Source organism: Ylistrum balloti, unplaced genomic scaffold (assembly GCF_031769215.1).
Source record: "Ylistrum balloti isolate Yb309-2 unplaced genomic scaffold, AGI_CSIRO_Ybal_v1 Utg369874, whole genome shotgun sequence".
NCBI lineage: Eukaryota > Metazoa > Mollusca > Bivalvia > Pectinida > Pectinidae > Ylistrum > Ylistrum balloti.
The window spans coordinates 2077362-2098782 of NW_026782015.1; the positions used below are offsets into that span (position 1 = coordinate 2077362).

Consider the following 21421-nt stretch of genomic DNA (forward strand, 5'->3'; position numbering starts at 1 on the left):
TATATATACCATGATCTGTAAATAAAATGGCAAAAAGGAAGCATTGAAGCCTCTAACACAGTGACTTAGAATACAACTAGAAAATAGGTTTAAGGAAGTGAGACAATGCATCTTAAACAAAAAAAACAAAAAACAAAAAAAATGACAATTTTACACAACTAGGCAATGGTATCTATAAAATTTATGACATCACTGTGAAAAAAAATGATAAAATGTAAGTACTATATCATGATGGTACCCAATTAAACTTTTTTAATAGACAGGACATTACAAGCTCTCTGTTCTGGCATTAATTTAGAGTATAATATGTTCAACACTGACTTGCAAGTGTGGTCAGTTAGAATTAAACACTGAATGCAAAAATCATTGGCAAGAAAAAACGAACAGGCTACGACAACTATTGAGAATGGCTGGTGATATATATTGTGAAAATCGAACAATGAAATAAATAAATGTAACATTTTCGTATCAATGTCAGTAACCTCTGATCTGTTACCTCAAGCAAATTACCAGAGTCTAGATGATGGTAACCATGTATGAAAACGTACACCAATGAGACATTGTTAGTGTTATTGTTTTGCTTACCAAGTTGTGACCCGACACATAAATTAGTAAATTACAGGAATGTTAATAATACACTTTAATCGTCTGTTAAGAATTAAATTCAAATTAAATCCAACAAGTAGTGTTAAAGAAAAAACCTGAACCTGCTACCAAGTTAATCGCAGGTACTAACCACAATCTACCTATACACTCAAGGACTAATATTAGTACATAATTTCTGTGTCAATACACTTAACTAATACCGATACAAGAGAGCATTAACAGACAAGGCCAGTAACTGTGTAAAACAATAATATCCATGTAGTTATTACAGCTTTCAACAGATAGGCTGGTCCTAGTTATTAGTATGATGTTGGGAGTCAGATCACTCTTGAAAAACAATTAACAGAATCAGAAGGGAAATAAAATAAAACGTTTCTCCAATATTCCTAATCAATAAATGTTTTCAGAATGACTGTTCTAGCTATATTGACCTTAAGTACAACATACAGGAATATCAATAATTTACATGTAGATGACAGCATGGTACCTCACCATTTAAAAGTAAAGGAATTGGGTCTTTTTCCAAAGTTGGTCATCCATCCCTCATATTGATGTTGGGGCCATCTTCCAATACAAGTCATTGGTCTCTCATATCTGTGTAGAGGCCACCTTCTCATATAGGTCAATAGATCAGCATATTTATGTAAAGGCGATTCCCTTAACAGGCCTCTGGTTCCTAATATTTGTAAAGAGGTTACCTCCCCTACCATTTGACTGGTCCCACATATTCATATAGCGGTTACCTCCCCTACCAGTTGACTGATCCCTCATAGTTATATAGAGGTTACCTCCCCTACCTGATGACCCGTCCTTCAAATTTATGTAGAGGTTACCTCCCCTACCAGTTGACTGGTCCCTCATATTTATGTAGAGGTTACCTCCCCTACCAGTTGACTGGTCCCTCATATTTATGTAGAGGTTACCTCACCAAACAGTCACTGGTCCCTTTATTTGCCACCTCAACACTAGACTATTGTATTTCTGTAACAACAAAGGACATTGGCCCGACAATCATATTTCTTGTAAAATACAGAGTACAGTAAGGGTGAGGTCAATGATTATAATAAGCTTCAGCATTAGAGATTAATGCCATATTTCATATTTAAAGTAAAAAAATATTGAAACATCCAAAATACATAAGTCAAATTAAAAATTAAATAAACATGCAAAATTCTATTAAGTGCAAGCTTTTAAAAAAATATTCTATGCAAATCAGTTTTAAAATCAACAGTAATCTCCGAGTCATCTTTCAGAAAAGGCTGACTTCTTTGTATTCTATGTGCCGATAACCTAGCAGTGGCTGTGTAACATCTATATCCAGGTGTACTTAAGAGCACCAATAATAATCCCAATACATTCTACACAAATTTCTGAACAGTTAGATATCTAAAAATATCACCTTTATATATAGTGCGAGTATTTCACTTTTTTGTCTAATTTCACACAGAAATATTTCAAATGAACAAAACTTTCAATGTCTATTTTTTACAGGATTTGGTTACTTTACCTGTATATCTGTAAGACATGAATTCTCTAACTCTAATGTACATGTGTAAAATAGAATTGTTCGTTTTACATATACCAAATGTGACCTTTGACAGTTTAACCTTGACCAACGAAATATGATAAGATGTAGCATGTGATGTTGTGATACTGTTGTGCAAATGGATCAATTCTGTCGAGAGTCTCTCAAGATATGTGTATGACACTGGTTTGGATAGGGATGTGATGCAATGGATGAGATGGACAGACATGAGTAACAATATATGTACTCCCATCCGTAAATAGGAAATATCAAAGCGACAAAAATTTGACAAGAACAGCTATAAAAGGAATTGATAAGGCTGATGTTACTTCATTTAACACTTCTACACCATACAAGTACAGTATTTGGCAATTTTTAAGGCCATTTTCTTTCCATACAAAAGATGTTTTGACAATTTATTAGGACCATTTCACATTCACAAAAGGACAGTTTCTAGCAATTTAAAGGTTATTTTCCTCCAAAAAATCCTTATTATCTCCCCTGTACTACAGAGAGGACCAGTCTGTCTCGGGGTAGCCTGGGTATAAACCATTGAAAAACATGGCAAAGGACACAAACACAAGATATACTGCTAAAGTCACCCAGCCCAGGGTCTTCTCCCATGGCAGTTCTTTGATGTTCTTCAGAATTGGGATTCCAAGAAGAAGACCTGAAAGTAGGATAAAATTAACATATTTAACAAATAAATTTCATTTCTTGTATTATCACATACAAACCATAGAAGTTAAATGTTTGTCATTTATGATCAATGACCAAGTTCCTTAATCCTAAGATTCCAAGATGTACATCTTGTTTGCATATTAATCGATATGCATATTTTTCAAGGCTTTCAAAATGACCTCAGAAAAATGCTTTGCTGAAAGGCAAATTAGTTCTGTATGCAGAGAAAATGGACTGTTATTTGCAATGTTTCATTGCATGAAAAGCTGGGACTATCTAAATAAAACTGACATGAGCTAAAAGCCTATCCATCAGATGTATGTGTTTTGAATGTCTTGTTTACTCACCTGCCAACAATCCACCAATATGTGCAGAAATCCCAATCTTTGTAGTAGCACTGCTATCAAAGAATCTCCTGTACACTGCATTGCCTGTGTCTAGGATGGCTGTGAAAACAAAACACTTATATTAACAACCAACGAAACAATTCTAAATTCTATTTGAATTTTGTACAAATAAGAAACTGAAAATTTCCTTAAATTTCCCAATATGTCCTCTCAGTCATTTCTTTTTTAAATTACAATATTTTGTGAATGCCACTGTTGGATTAGTAATGCGACATTGTTTGGATATTTTAGTTAACCAAAATTTCCCACCATTTTCTAGAAAGATAACTAAAATTTCTGACCTTTTTTTAGAGCGATAACCCAAATTTCCCACCTTTATCTAGAAGGATAACCCAAATTTCTGACCTTTTTCTAGATGATAACCCAAATTTCCCACACTTTTCCATAAAGAGAACCAAAATTTCCCATCTTTTTCTAGAAAGATAACCAAATTTCCCACCTTTTTCTATCTAAATGATGCATTTGAAGTTTACATGTATGTAAATATATTACATTACAACTCCTTTCATTCTCCCACCTTCCTGTAAGACCATGGTATAAGAATAACACCTGAGCACTGATGAAAAATACTGATATAATGATATAATGCTAAAGACTTTGTTTCTTTACACAAAAAAACATTAATTGTAGTTTTCTGAAGTAATGTTATTTGATTAGTGTAAATCAAACACTAATCTGTCTTATATTCACAACGCTGTTCTAACTTTTCAGTGAAGGCATTACAGAATTTTACACATACAGAATGTGAGCAGCAACGTCAATCTCACAGGGGCACTCAGAAGGAACCGGCAAATATTCCCCTCAAAACACTTGTAATTCATTTCCTTCCAGTTCTGAAATTCAAAGCAAAAAGTATTGACAGCGTCTTCATATGACGTGAATCAGATGTAAAGAATTGTTAACAGCCTGGACATAGAGTTTGTAAATAACCATTTGGTCCATGTCAACAAGGTTCAAGCTTTGATTTTGGGATCAGAAAACAAAGACGGTGGCAGAGAGATCACAAATATTTTATGCCTTGTTATCACTTTTCTCATAAAGCAATGAAGGTACTAAATGTTTTCTTCTTCCCTTATTTCACTAGAATGTTTCCTTTGATTTTTATTTCAACAGTTAACAAAACATAACATAATTTTGAAAAGAAAATTTTAAACTGAATACTTGTTCTGTAATTAAAATTTAAAACTTCATGAAGGCATTTCAGGATAACAAACGTTATTTTTAATTTTTAAGATCTGTGATTTCTTTATTTTGACAGTGAATTATGGTGGTAGAGATCTTGCTGGAATCTCTTTCTCAGTTTTAATAGAAAATGCTGCATTGCAGAATAAAACAATATTGATAAATATCGTATATAACTTACCACTATTACAGAAGCTATGTGGGCACCTATCAAAGCATAACAGCCTCCACTAGCACCAGCCAAAGCAACATCATGATCTGTCACTGAGTGGGCCAGAGATCCTGCAAATATTCAAACCTTTAGCAATGGAAATCTTCAAAAATCAAAATTGTTCCTTTTATTATCTATATATGAGGTGATGATTCATATCTTAGGTCAAATTCACTATGCCCGTTTCTAAATACAAGCCTTGCACATGATTTTGCAAAGTGATTAAATCATTAATTTGTGACAAACTGACCTTGCAAATTAAAATACATATTCAGCTGTCAAAATGATTTCAAATCACACCAGTGAAGATTCTAACAAATCAGGAGAATTTTTTCGAAATTATTACTGGGTAACTGTAATTATCACATCAGCTGCCAACATAAAAACTCACCAGCTATGACACCCAAAACATAAATGGCGAGAATTCTCCAGAACTTGTTGACCATTTCCAAAGGCAGACCAAGTAAAAGTTGAAAAATGAGATTAGAGATGATATGAAGATACCTAGGACAAAAACACAAAGGTAAACATATTAGAAATGATATGAAGATACCTAGGACAAATACACAAAGGTAAACAACTGATGTTACATTTGGATTGTTAGAAAATACCTGTATGTACCTTGTACCAGCATGTTAAATATATTACATAATTTTTTAAATTTGATAAACAAAGATCACAACTTTAAAGGTGTTCATTAGAGAAATATGCGGGCAACGAATCATTCCATTCTTCTTCAAATATTTTACACAAGGGTTCCTCTTCAAATATTCTATACAAGGGTTCCTCTTCAAATATTCTACACAAGAGTTCTTCTTCAAATAATCTACACAAGATTTCCTCTTTAAATATTCTACACAAGATTTCCTCTTCAAATATTCTACACAAGAGTTCTTCTTCAAATAATCTACACAAGGGTTCCTCTTCAAATAATCTACACAAGAGTTCCTCTTCAAATAATCTACACAAGAGTTCCTCTTCAAATATTCTACACAAGGGTTCCTCTTCAAATATTCTACACAAGGGTTCCTCTTCAAATATTCTACACAAGGGTTCCTCTTCAAATATTCTACACAAGTGTTCTTCTTCAAATAATCTACACAAGATTTCCTCTTTAAATATTCTACACAAGATTTCCTATTCAAATATTCTACACAAGAGTTCCTCTTCAAATAATCTACACAAGAGTTCCTCTTCAAATATTCTACACAAGGGTTCCTCTTCAAATATTCTACACAAGGGTTCCTCTTCAAATATTCTACACAAGGGTTCCTCTTCAAATATTCTACACAAGGGTTCCTCTTCAAATATTCTACACAAGGGTTCTTCTTCAAATAATCTACACAAGAGTTCTTCTTCAAATATTCTACACAAGAGTTCTTCTTCAAATAATCTACACAAGAGTTCCTCTTCAAATATTCTACACAAGAGTTCTTCTTCAAATATTCTACACAAGATTTCCTATTCAAATATTCTACACAAGAGTTCCTCTTCAAATATTCTACACAAGAGTTCTTCTTCAAATATTCTACACAAGATTTCCTATTCAAATATTCTACACAAGGGTTCCTCTTCAAATATTCTACACAAGGGTTCCTCTTCAAATATTCTACACAAGAGTTCTTCTTCAAATAATCTACACAAGAGTTCTTCTTCAAATATTCTACACAAGATTTCCTATTCAAATATTCTACACAAGATTTCCTATTCAAATATTCTACACAAGAGTTCTTCTTCAAATAATCTACACAAGAGTTCTTCTTCAAATATTCTACACAAGATTTCCTATTCAAATATTCTACACAAGGGTTCCTCTTCAAATATTCTACACAAGAGTTCTTCTTCAAATAATCTACACAAGAGTTCTTCTTCAAATATTCTACACAAGATTTCCTATTCAAATATTCTACACAAGAGTTCTTCTTCAAATAATCTACACAAGAGTTCCTCTTCAAATATTCTACACAAGAGTTCTTCTTCAAATAATCTACACAAGAGTTCTTCTTCAAATAATCTACACAAGATTTCCTCTTTAATTATTCTACACAAGGGTTCCTCTAAAAACAACTGGTAGAAAGACTTGATATCAAAAAAGTATTTTATTTCCTAGTCCATTTACATCTTATGATCTAGCCTTGTTACACAGGTATTTCATTATCTGGCCCAGTTACACAGGTATTTTATTATCTGGCCCAGTTACACTGGTATTTTATTATCTGGCCCAGTTACACAGGTATTTTATCACCTTGTCCAGTTACACAGGTATTTTATCACCTTGTCCAGTTACACAGGTATTTTATCACCTTGCCCAGTTACACAGGTATTTTATCACCTTGCCCAGTTACACAGGTATTTTATCACCTTGCCCAGTTACACAGGTATTTTATCACCTTGCCCAGTTACACAGTTATTTTATCGCCTTGCCCAGTTACACAGGTATTTTTTTATCTGGTCCAGTTACACAGGTATTTTATCACCTTGCCCAGTTACACAGGTATTTTATTGACTTGCCCAGTTACATAGGTATTTTATCGCCTTGCCAGTTACACAGGTATTTTATTGACTTGCCCAGTTACATAGGTATTTTATCGCCTTGCCAGTTACACAGGTATTTTATTGACTTGCCAAGTTACACAGGTATTTTATCGCCTTGCCTTTTACACAGGTATTTTAAGCTCAATTAAAATAAAGTTTTGGATGAGTTACATACCCTTGGTGTATGAACATGTATGTGAGGAATCTCCAAGCTTCATATCTGCGCTTTGGTAAGTAGATCAGTGGGCTGTAGGTAGGAACACCTGAGGTAGCAGTGACTGGTGTTTTCGTGTCTTTTAGTTCCATCGCATACACAACGAATACTACAATCTGCCAAAACAAATAAAATCCTATTATACAAATGATTTCTTCCTTATTTCACCTTTTATTTATCATTTTTTTCCGATTTCTCATTGACTGTATGAAGTACTGGTAAGTATGTTAATTGTAAATTGCACAACCTCCACTTTTCGATTCTAAGCATGTTAGTCATAAACACTACACATTCCAGTCTTCACTCAAAAGGAGCACTTAAGTGGGTTAATCATAAACTGTACAACGTCCAGTTTTCAGAGACCACTGACCTCGACTATACTGATGATAATCATGAAGAGGGGAGGGGGACAACAGGTGTAGTTTGCTATGAAGTCCTCTCGCATATGTTTAGGCAAGATGTCTGCGATGGCATCCCTTAGAACACTTCTGAAGGCAGATCGCTCAGCTTTGGTCAAGTCACGGGTCATCTGTGGAAGGTCAAAGGTAACAAAAAATGTTAATATCGAAACATGAGATTAAAAGTAAATGAGGACTAACACAGCTGTTCATTTAATCCCTAATACGTTTTACTCCCTGGTTATAGAAAATAATGATAGTATACTCTTGGATTCTTTCTAGAGAGAGTATTCAAGATTTCTATTATCAAAAATTTGGTGTCAATAAAATCAACATTTTCATTTCCAGGGCTCTTGATCTGCCAGATTTGGGGCCGAATTCCCAATGCAAAATAGTGTCTTTTTTTCCCAATTTAGACCCCAAGTTTTCCTAATTCTAAGGAAAACACCATTATTTTTCCCAATTCTAAGGGCCCCGGGCCCCAGTCCCAAAATGGGGTGTGAGAGCCCTGATTTCTAGTATGACCAAAATGTGGATCTACCATGAGAATGAACAAGCTCCCCAAGGCCAACACACTTATCCTGATCTGTGTGTATGTGTATATTAAAAACATACCATCACAATGTTCTTCATATACAGACACATAACATTACTTTATAACATACATTATCTCCCTTTTGTATATAGTCATAAACTCCATGTTGTTACAGGAACATATCACTGCCATGAACTCCCTGTTACAGGAACATATCACTACCATGAATCCCCCCTAATGTTACAGGAACATATCACTGCCATGAACTCCCTAATGTTACAGGAACATATCACTGCCATGAACTCCCTAATGTTACAGGAACATATCACTACCATGAACTCCCTAATGTTACAGGAACATATCACTACCATGAACTCCCTAATGTTACAGGAACATATCACTACCATGAATCCCCCCTAATGTTACAGGAACATATCACTACCATGAATCCCCCCTAATGTTACAGGAACATATCACTACCATGAACTCCCTAATGTTACAGGAACATATCACTGCCATTAACTCCCTAATGTTACAGGAACATATCACTACCATGAACTCCCTAATGTTACAGGAACATATCACTACCATGAACTCCCTAATGTTACAGGAACATATCACTACCATGAACTCCCTAATGTTACAGGAACATATCACTACCATGAATCCCCCCTAATGTTACAGGAACATATCACTACCATGAACTCCCTAATGTTACAGGAACATATCACTGCCATTAACTCCCTAATGTTACAGGAACATATCACTACCATGAACCTCCCTAATGTTACAGGAACATATCACTACCATGAACTCCCTAATGTTACAGGAACATATCACTGCCATTAACTCCCTAATGTTACAGGAACATATCACTACCATGAATCCCCCCTAATGTTACAGGAACATATCACTACCATGAATCCCCCCTAATGTTACAGGAACATATCACTACCATGAACTCCCTAATGTTACAGGAACATATCACTGCCATGAACTCCCTAATGTTACAGGAACATATCACTACCATGAATCCCCCCTAATGTTACAGGAACATATCACTACCATGAACTCCCTAATGTTACAGGAACATATCACTACCATGAATCCCCCCTAATGTTACAGGAACATATCACTACCATGAATCCCCCCTAATGTTACAGGAACATATCACTACCATGAATCCCCCCTAATGTTACAGGAACATATCACTACCATGAATCCCCCCTAATGTTACAGGAACATATCACTACCATGAACCATGAACTCCCCCCCTAATGTTACAGGAACATATCACCCCCATGTTACAGGAAATATCACTACCATGAATCCCCCCTAATGTTACAGGAACATATCACTACCATGAATCCCCCCTAATGTTACAGGAACATATCACTACCATGAATCCCCCCTAATGTTACAGGAACATATCACTACCATGAATCCCCCCTAATGTTACAGGAACATATCACTACCATGAATCCCCCCTAATGTTACAGGAACATATCACTACCATGAATCCCCCCTAATGTTACAGGAACATATCACTACCATGAATCCCCCCTAATGTTACAGGAACATATCACTACCATGAATCCCCCCTAATGTTACAGGAACATATCACTACCATGAATCCCCCCCTAATGTTACAGGAACATATCACTACCATGAATCCCCCCTAATGTTACAGGAACATATCACTACCATGAATCCCCCCTAATGTTACAGGAACATATCACTACCATGAATCCCCCCTAATGTTACAGGAACATATCACTACCATGAACATAACTACCCCCCTAATGTTACAGGAACATATCACTACCATGAATCCCCCCCTAATGTTACAGGAACATATCACTACCATGAACTCCTTAATGTTACAGGAACATATCACTACCATGAATCCCCCCCTAATGTTACAGGAACATATCACTACCATGAACTCCCTAATGTTACAGGAACATATCACTACCATGAACTCCCTAATGTTACAGGAACATATCACTACCATGAACTCCCTAATGTTACAGGAACATATCACTACCATGAACTCCCTAATGTTACAGGAACATATCACTGCCATGAACTCCCTAATGTTACAGGAACATATCACTGCCATGAACTCCCTAATGTTACAGGAACATATCACTGCCATGAACTCCCTAATGTTACAGGAACATATCACTGCCATGAACTAATGTTACAGGAACCCTAATGTTACAGGAACATATCACTGCCATGAACTCCCTAATGTTACAGGAACATATCACTGCCATGAACTCCCTAATGTTACAGGAACATATCACTGCCATGAAATGTTACAGGAACATATCACCCATGAACTCCCTAATGTTACAGGAACATATCACTGCCATGAACTCCCTAATGTTACAGGAACATATCACTACCATGAACTCCCTAATGTTACAGGAACATATCACTGCCATGAATCCCCCCCTAATGTTACAGGAACATATCACTGCCATGAACTCCCTAATGTTACAGGAACATATCACTGCCATGAATCCCCCCCTAATGTTACAGGAACATATCACTACCATGAACTCCCTAATGTTACAGGAACATATCACTGCCATGAACTCCCTAATGTTACAGGAACATATCACTGCCATGAACTCCCTAATGTTACAGGAACATATCACTGCCATGAACTCCCTAATGTTACAGGAACATATCACTGCCATGAACTCCCTAATGTTACAGGAACTCCCTAATGTTACAGGAACATATCACTGCCATGAACTCCCTAATGTTACAGGAACATATCACTGCCATGAACTCCCTAATGTTACAGGAACATATCACTGCCATGAACTCCCTAATGTTACAGGAACATATCACTGCCATGAACTCCCTAATGTTACAGGAACATATCACTGCCATGAACTCCCTAATGTTACAGGAACATATCACTACCATGAACTCCCTAATGTTACAGGAACATATCACACCATGAATCCCCCCTAATGTTGAATCCCCCCTAATGTTACAGGAACATATCACTACCATGAATCCCCCCTAATGTTACAGGAACATATCACTACCATGAATCCCCCCTAATGTTACAGGAACATATCACTACCATGAATCCCCCCTAATGTTACAGGAACATATCACTACCATGAATCCCCCCTAATGTTACAGGAACATATCACTACCATGAATCCCCCCTAATGTTACAGGAACATATCACTACCATGAATCCCCCCTAATGTTACAGGAACATATCGCTATCATTAATTCCCTTATGTTAAAGCAACATATCACTGTCACAAAGTCCCTGTTACAGGAACAGATCACTGTCATGAAATGAACACCCAAGTGCTACAAGAACTGAATATATTGCAGTATACATTTCCTATGTTAAGGAACATACCATTGCCATGAACTCCTTGTAAGTTATGTGGGCGTCGCCATCAGCATCTGCCCTCAACAGGAGTTCCTGAACTCTTTCGTCAGGAATATTCTCTGTGATTCCCTCATCTATGAGCTCATCCCGTAGGTTGTTTAGGGGCAGCCCTTCGCGTCCATGCTGAAAGAAACAGTAACAGAATTCAGGCAAACAAGAAAATTATGCCACAAATAGACTGGTGTATGTATATATTACATATAGGTGAAATGAAGTAATAACGACAGTATGGACAATTGTCAAAACTTTCTAGACAATCTGCTACTTTATCAAGACTCAAATATTACATAAATTACATCACATACAGAGAACATAAAACAGATACAAAGTTATTAACTAAAATCGAAAAAACAGTAGTCTAAATTTAGGTGTCTCAATAATCCCTTTGGCTGATGAACAATTTGTCTGTATTACTTACTAGATTCTATATATCTTATATACAGAAGTCATACACAGAGCCTAATGTTTAATCTCTCTTTATGAAACTTTAAACATGGGATAACAGACTATTTACAGGTCTATAATTAGCAATATTGACACTTGTATGTCACACTTATGTTCATTTAACCACAGTAGATGATATTTTTTTTGTTGTTATCCTAAATTTCAGTCTTATTTACTAAATTAATTTCTAACGAAGTTTTGATTTTTAAAATTTCAGTCAAGTAGCTCTTAACAACAGTGATCTTTTAAAAGTTTGTAATAAACTAAGTTAGTATGAAAGACAAATTACTCAGTAACCGTTAAAAAGCATTGATTTAAAAATCTGATCTTTTAAAAGTTTGTAATAAATCAAATTAATATGAAAGACAAATTACTCAGTAACCGTTAAAAAGGCATCGATTAAAAAATTTACTTCCTAACTTGAATAACAGTGTATCTTCTTATATGTACCACATCATGGCTGTTGGTGTGTTATTTGTGAAAATCAATTGAACATTTAGGAACCAGTCACATCTTATATGAAGAAGGGGAGATGTAAACGAATCCTCTATTCTACCTACGAATATAAAAGATCACGTTAGCTCTGCTTAACAGAGAGTTGTTTAAGTGTCCATGTCTGGGGTTTATTATACATGTAAACATACATGTTATTCCATTCTTAAACCATGACAGTTAATAATGTCACAAATTGACTTTGTAATGGAACATAAATTAGCCATTTAATTCATGTTTCCTTTGATATCTGTAACAGCTCCAGGACCAAATCCAATTAAACACATCAATAGAAAACTTATTACTTAAGTGTTCCAAACAACAATCAACATAGGGGTCGTCTGAATATGGAGGTATATACAGACATTGTACTTAGTTAATGCTGATCGAGCTTGTTTCACACCTGGCTGATATATCTGGTAACATCTAACACATGGCGCAAGGTAGTGTAAGGAACAGCATTGCCTACCCCTTGTATAAAATATCATTACAAACATTGAAGTAATTGACGCTGACAGTCTTAATGTATGTATATGTCTGTTATATATCATAGTCTATACTGAAACATTGACCAGAATACAGTTATGTAATTACAAACATTAACGTATTACAGTCTGAATTTATAAGGCCAAGCAAATATCACTGTGTACATAGTGTTCCAGCTTTGATATTGACTCATTCTCAAAATATTACCTTCTGAAAATTTCTATCTGTTAAAAATCCTTTTGGTTTGAATGACGTGTCTTGTTACACTTGTCAAACATGAACTTGTTCTACATAAACCTTCACATAACTTTCTATGCATGAATCAAACTGTTGTTTTCATTCTCATTGCCTAAAAATATAATTCACCTGTTTATTCATTAACATAAAATTGATACAGAAATTCAGCGATAAGTTTCAACAATATTTCAAATACTTTCACCTATATATTGCCTTTGTCATATTCAGTATCTGATGCAATGTTGGAATGTAGAGTAGGTATGTTGGACTGTGACTAAACTAAACATTTTTTTTCTTGTATGATAGCCAATTAACTATACTAGCTATTTCTGTCATACCAGACTATTTACATACCAAGAGATTAAACTATATACACAAGTATAAGGTTTACATAATGTAATATAACTTAGAAACACAACCCAAAAAAAAATTATAATTCCTGAAAGACAATATCAATTTTTATTTGTTGAAAAAATCTAACAGTACTCAAAAATAACAATGGAAAAAAAATCAAATCTGTCTCATTATCAGCACATTGAGAATTTCCTATTACAGTATTTTGTGTTGTATTTGGGGGTTGAGTCAGCATAATGTATGTCACTTTCAATTTTTTTTGAAACTAAACATTTTCACACCAATTCTCACACAGACCTATATATATATACAATCACTGCAGATGTATCTGAATCCTGACTTAATTCCTTCTGTTTATTTTATCTTATGACAAACAAGAGATCTCGGGTCTTGGTGTCCACCATTGTACAATAATTATTGGTTCTTTATAAGTTAAACCAATGTCTCCTCTTTCCTCTTATTTGCTATCCATTACATAACATGTTGTACTGACAGGTAACTTAATGGTAACATCAATAAACAACTTGTAAACTACATATGAATTTAAAATACAAATCAGTAGAGCAAACCATAAAATAATTTGTGGTCAAATTGGTGATAACAAATAACACTTTAACTCTATGACAAAAAACTTTAATAGGGCTATGTCTCAACTCCCTCCCCCCCATCTTTTTTTTAATAAGTCTCAAACTTAAAAGGGTATCAAAGTTGCTGAGGACCAATGTGAACATACATCACATGAAAAATATCTATCCACCTGAGTACTTCCTATGAAATAAGGTTAACAACCTATCAACCATTTTGTTTTTCTGATAAGTTTCAAAATCAAAACAGCATAACTAGGGACCAAAGTAATCCTTCACCTGTAGTGTCTGTAATGTTAGAATGATCCAATCAGCATTTCTTAAGAAATGAGGATAGGTAAGGAAACTTTCATAATCCAAATCCAAGATGGCTGCATGTCAGCCATTCCTTATCACAAGGGCACAACCAGTGAACAACAGAAACCTACATACAAGATCCTGTGCTTAACAAAGAAATATTGTTCACAAAAATTGTATAAGGATAGAAAACAGAGAGAGAGAGAGATGGTGGGGCGGGACCTCGAAAGCACGATCGAAATGGATGATATCCAAATATTGTTCACTAGGTATCATTTACAATATTACTGGTATGCAATTACTGGTCTGTGAATTGTATTCACTGATACATTTTTCCCATGGCTGTACATATCAAACCACTGACCCAGATAGTACTGTGCTGGTCAGTTGATGTAAGTTGACCAATATATCAAACGAAAGGCTGTCAAAAATCAAATGTATTGGATGATATGGTGACACAGACCCAGAAACTGACAGATGTGTCAAAAAATTGTGAATAATATACCTGGCCATCATAACTTAGCTTATACACACAAGGTTAGTCACTTCATAGGTAATAACTCCAGTTTGTAGCTAATAACCTTTCTAGTACACATGCATTAACATACAGACTATAACTGAGCAGAGACAATGCCTAATTATAGGTGTTTGGCAAGCTACAAGGGGGTCCTATATTTCCTGTACATGCCCATGGTGTGTTGACATCCTCACAGGGAACACGAAATCGTATAACCTGTGAATGATCTGTATTATGTACTACAAAGTCAATTGATAACGACAATGACGATACACTACATACTTAGTCTACACAGAAGAATGACTGTTAAAGTTCTGAAGCAGTTCCTTTAATGAGAATTACTTCCCTTGAACTGAGAAATAGAACACAAGTTCACATAACTTTGCAGAACTTTTAAAATCTATATTCCCAGGCAACATTGAAGCTCTTGGTTACTTATATCTAAGGGAATTTTATGGTTAAGATTAATTGAGAAGGTTGATCTGTAACAAAGAGATTTCATGAAAACAAACTTCACTGTTACTGTATTTCTGTTTGAAAACAATTTTGTTTGTCAACTTTTAGTTTTATAAAAATAAACATTTGATTATCTTGCCAAGGCAAATTAATATTTTAACTTACCTGTTCAAACATGGGCTTGAATTTCTGTGACCAGCATCAGACATGAAAACAAAAACATTAATAAATCAGTATTGTCATCTAGGCATAAATATTGAGGCAGTAGGGAATTTAAAGTCTGTCAAATCACCATTTCGAGAGCATCACTAGTTGATGATAAAAAATCCTTATTTAATATGTACTTAAATCTTATATGGAACAGCACAACATTGCTGTTTATTTTAAGTCAAGTCCTTTTCAGACAGATATATTGCTCTAACAATTTTTTTTCAAATTGATATTATTATCATTTAAGCAAATTCTTTCAAATCATATTTGAGAATTGTTTTTCAACTGGTAAACATAAATATTTGTGTATAATACTACTCTATAGTATACCAAAATAAAAATGAGATTTCATGATAATTCCATCTTTGTTTTTAACAATACAACATATGTGTACCACTGACTGAACACATTGGCAGTGTTGTATAACTCGATAGTATCGGATGGGCGGACACAGTTTGCTACACACTACCGATCAGCACAGTGCTAACTTTTTACCTTCTCCTATTACAAATGTAGATTTTCTGTTCAGATAAAAAGATGAATCAATGTCTTGAACAGAAGGATATGTGATTTCTTAACTCACCTTAACACAAAGGTATTTAACTAGCACACAACTGAGCGATGAATACACATTTTATAGTGAAATCTTACCCAAGCAGTTTAAAATAGAATTATGAACTTCAGTTCAAGTACACTGTTACAAAATGGTGTGTGGCCAATGTAACAGACATGATGTCAATGACATGCAGACATTTTATGCTGCAGTGTAAACAAACAGAATAAATACATTTAAATAACAAATTAAACCAAACCAGGAGGACCTCTAAAAATCTAAAGTTGTTTATCAGCAATATAAGTTAATTGTGTGATAAGAGTTCTAGATATATCTTTCAATGATAAAATTAACGGCTTTCAAATCATTTTCTGCATAAAAAAACTTTGGAAACAGGGCCCAAATTAATATGACCTCTAAAAATCTAAATTTATCAGAAACTTGCAAAAAAGTATGTGACATATTCTCAAATTTTGGGAAAAAATAACAATATAGAACTATATTAAAATTTAATCAAATTTTAAAATGCTTTATATTCTCTTCTGTATAGCTCACATACTTTGATGGGCAAATACATGACCATCTGTGTACAGAGCTAACTGTCAACACATTATACACTGGACAAGAAAAATCCTGATGTTTCAACAATTCATTCAGACAAAGATTGTTGGGAATGTTAACGCTTGGCCTGGAAAAAATATAAGGCTATAATTGAAATTGGGAATGGGGGCCACAAATTCAGCAGTAAAAAACAACCTGGAATAGCAATATGCAATATCATCTGTGATTTATAAATCTACTTTGCATTTAATGCAATAATGTATTGTAAATTACATATCCAAATTTTGTGGGTGAATTTCTATACATAGCTTAGTATTTCTTCTAAAATGTGAGACATGCAGTGTACATCACTTGTTATAAACTGTGGCACACACTGTGATGGTTTGACCAACTGACCGTCTGATTTGTTGTTACTAAGCTCTGATTGTCTAAATGTTCTCCAACTAGTGGCAGGGATTAACAAACAATAAGCCTTTTAAGGTAAAGTTATTAAACTTTAATCCCAGTGCTTAAAGCCTGTGTTTAAAGATAATGCCTGCTACCCACTGTTGTAGCACCATATGGAGATGTTGTTGACAGTACAAGAAATTTAACACTAAAAATTATGTGCAAAGTAAGCAGGCAATGAAATGATAATTTACAAATAGTCTTTACCAGTTACCATAGGGACATAACTGAAATCTATTAATTCCACACCTATCTTAAATGGTATTTTTTTTATCTTCAGCTTTTTAATCTTAAGAACATGACATACTGGTATAGTGACAACACATGTGCATTTTATACTTTTCATTTTTATTTGGAGGAGAGGTATTAATAACAGACAGGTATAATCAAATGAAAAATTGTGTATCTTATCACAGTAATACAATGGTTGTTTCGTCATTGGTATATACATTAAATGAGGTCAATTAGATATATTATTTCCATTAAGTATAAAGAGTTATCAGTTAGCTTCGTCCATACATGGAAATCTACAATTGTGTATAGATAATTTATCTAAAATACTTTTATTATGTGTGCTGACTCTTAGAGATAACTTCTGATTCATCCTGATATGTGATCTGTACTATTTTTAAAAGCTGACTAAACTTGTAGAATTAATCACCACACGACATGGCGATGGTTTATGTAAATCCAACTTTCGATTTCATACCGACGTCCTTGTAAATTTCATCGGCACCTATTTTCGCCGGGGTCCCAAATAATGATTACTGCATAAGATATGTGTAACTTGTACCTGTACGGGTAGGCGGGGTTATACACGGCGTGTCTGCAACTAGGGATTACGACCCTGATTCTAGTAACGCTGCTTTAAAACTACTTACGTTTTCTAACTCTTTTCTCAAATTCTCCTCCATCTCCACTTCCTCGGGGAGTGGTTGTTCCTCGTCCATCACCCGGCGACCTCGCCTTCCCCGGCTCCCCCCTCGTATCGGCATTCTGACAATAAATCTGGCGTGCTCCGGGAATTTTCTGTGGCACTAGGGTTGTCAAAACTAATCGAAAATGGATCAGTTACCTGTAGTTGGCCGCGGGAAAACCCCTGTGAAGTCAACCGGGACGGAGCACGTGATCAAAATAAAAATAAAACTTACGATAGACTTATACACTCTGCCTATAAATATTTCTGTTCAATGTCGTAGACCTCGTTTACGCGGTGTTTTTATCTAACATCCCTGAGGCAAGTATATTGCCCTAGGGTTTCAGGTAAAGCCTGGTCGTGTATTTATAACTAAACAACACTTTCTTTAGACACGAGTATGTTGACACTCCTGGTGCTATCTTCCTACTTAAGACGGACTTTGATTTAATTGTCTTAAACAGTAATTAGTCTTTAAAAAAACTCAAGCTCAATTGCTCATTTATCGCCTCGTAAACAGCTGGTGCCATTTTGGGGCGGGGTCTCTCAGTAGAAGCTGGTGGTTACCTTACTTGCCGCCGCACGGAAGGCCCATAGCATGCGATCCACAGACAACAGGACCAGTAGAAACGGACAGCGTTTACTAAAGTTACTAAACTAATTGTGAATATGAATTAATTGGTGGTATATCATTAAAAGTAAAATTACAATGGATGAAGGCAACCATATATGGCTGATGTGTGAGCGTAAGAAAGGGGAAATTAGATCCATAGGGACATGAATACTTGTTATTAATAATGCATTGTTTGCTTGGTATGATGAGAATTTCACAACAATACTAGGTGAAATAATAACACGGCCGTTTAGTGGTTTGTTTTGCTGTTTTTTTACATATCCTTTTTTTGTAATTCTTTTATTTTTTGACAAGTTTTTACATAATACACAATATACAAGAGAAACCGCACAAAAACATACACCCACACTCTCACACTTGTGTGCTCTTACTTGAATATGTCTTACACATATACATGCATCATCATCATCATCATCATCATCATCATCTTTATCATCATGCACATGTATCTACTACTTACTGCACACAAACTCACTCATCAACATTCACACCCACTTACACTCACATAGCAAACTTACATGTACTTAACAAAATACTCACACACATACAATATCATATCACTTACACTTATCAAAGATATTTTCTCACACACACATACTCACTCATGAATACATTTATATATATATATATAAAACATTATACATCCTAAACAAGAGAGAGAGAGAGAGAGAGAGAGAGAGAGAGAGAGAGAGAGAGAGAGAGAGAGAGAGAGAGAGAGAGAGAGAGAGAGAGAGAGAGAGGGTTATAATCATTATTAAATAAAAATAGCATTAATTTTGTGGAAATTCAATAAATTTAAAATCAGTTTGGTAAAGTCAAGGCCATGGCCATTGGGAACAGACTTGTTAGCATACATACTATAGTTCCAAAATGGGCATCCATTTTTCCAATTATTCTCAAAATTTGTTTTCATTATTATGTTTTTGCTGGAATTGTACTGCTGTTTTAATAAGCATTACGTCTCCTATTAATTCTCCTGTCGTCCTCGACATTCCAGGGGTTACGATCACTTTCGCTTATCGAGAGTGATATCGTATAGGTTTCATTATTTGCTCTTTTCCTTTGAGCAACATGTTAATTTATCGTGTGTGTGTGTGTGTGTGTGTGTGTGTGTTGTTTTTTTTAAGGCGAACCGCAAAACACAGATACTTGAAGGTCTCTATCGTCATATATTCAAATGCCGATACCTGTATCACAAAACACACATTGACCGAAAATGCGTTTTTTTTTTTTACTTAATGACATGTAGACAGGATGATCGACCTGAAGTGACCAAGCTTCCCTGTTTCACTATTGCAACGACTTTTTTGTTCTACTTTTTTTGAAAGCTTAGTTTTGTTCATCGATTTGAAAGCTATGATTAAATCCATTCCCGTCAAGCCGTTAACTTCAGTGTAGAGCGCACGAGATTGTGCTTCTTTACCGTAAGTTCTCAAACATTAAACACGTGTTCATTCGAGAATGAGTTTGGTGTGTCTTCACTGACCATATATTAATAGCTAACTGTCAGACTAATGTAGCCTCAGACGAAGCTTCAAGGCGCGAGGTTCGAATCCAAGCGATGAAGGGCATCTTTTGTCGCCCTGTCATGCTTGTCTCCAGTATTGACAAGACATCTTATACTGATTGATATTGATTACATGCGACTGACCTCCCGCACAATGTTCAGTGAGGTAACCACCAGCTACTATAAGGAGAGCCTGTCTCGAAATGCCCCTGGCTACGGTCGTTGTTCATGGGGCGATAAATCCGACCAACATATATGTCTCTTTTTGATATTCATAACTTTCTTAATTTGGAAGATGATAACGACTATGCTGGAAAGGTTTCATATTACTTTACCGTCCTTACAACAGCATTGGTCATTTAAGGACGATACATGAAACGGTAAACTACGGTAATTAAATATTCGAATTCAAGCGTCCCTTTTTTATATGTATAGAACGCAGAGTGTCAGGGCATGTATGAATTATGCAATATAGTTTTAACTACAATGGAAATTTAGTCTTAAAAGTTCAATGCATACTTTCACTGATCACTTTGTGCAAGTTTGTCAAAACACATTTCAGAAACCTATAGAAAATATCCAATGAAATCAAATGCGCTTTTTTTAAAATGGGGATTTGAAAGGGAAATAAGGATTAAGTTGCAAGACTGTTTGGAACTATTCTGGATAAAGAATGGACACTCTAATATATTTTTATTTACATACTTTATTATTCTGTTAAATCTGCTGGTCTTGAGAAAAACAAAACAAAACAGCGATATGGCTGAAGATGTTTCAGAATTTATAGGCAATCTGGCTTATACAAATATTTGACATATATATATAAGGACCAGTTCAAAGTGTTTTACAATTGAGCATTGATGATATAGCTACCCCGGAACCTTACCCTGGGTCCACTGATTACAAATTCCCCTCTCTCTTCTTTGGCTGGTGAAAGGTTCAAACAAATACGTGTTTAAGTAGTTATACCAAAACTTCTTTCAGAGTATCAGCAGAGAC

The 21421-nt window shown here is 35.1% G+C and overlaps 1 protein-coding gene across 1 annotated transcript; it reads right to left on the minus strand.

Moving 5' to 3' along the window:
* Positions 1-2637: 2637 nt before the first annotated feature.
* On the minus strand, positions 2638-18360 carry LOC132546126 (rhomboid-related protein 2-like). The gene is made up of 10 exons (XM_060209823.1): positions 18247-18360; positions 15760-15783; positions 11695-11850; positions 7732-7890; positions 7323-7477; positions 5004-5116; positions 4583-4683; positions 3959-4052; positions 3160-3258; positions 2638-2801 (listed from the first exon to the last, which is right to left on the minus strand). The coding sequence occupies exons 1-10, from the start codon at positions 18358-18360 to the stop codon at positions 2638-2640; spliced, it is 1179 nt and encodes a 392-aa protein (XP_060065806.1).
* Positions 18361-21421: the final 3061 nt, after the last annotated feature.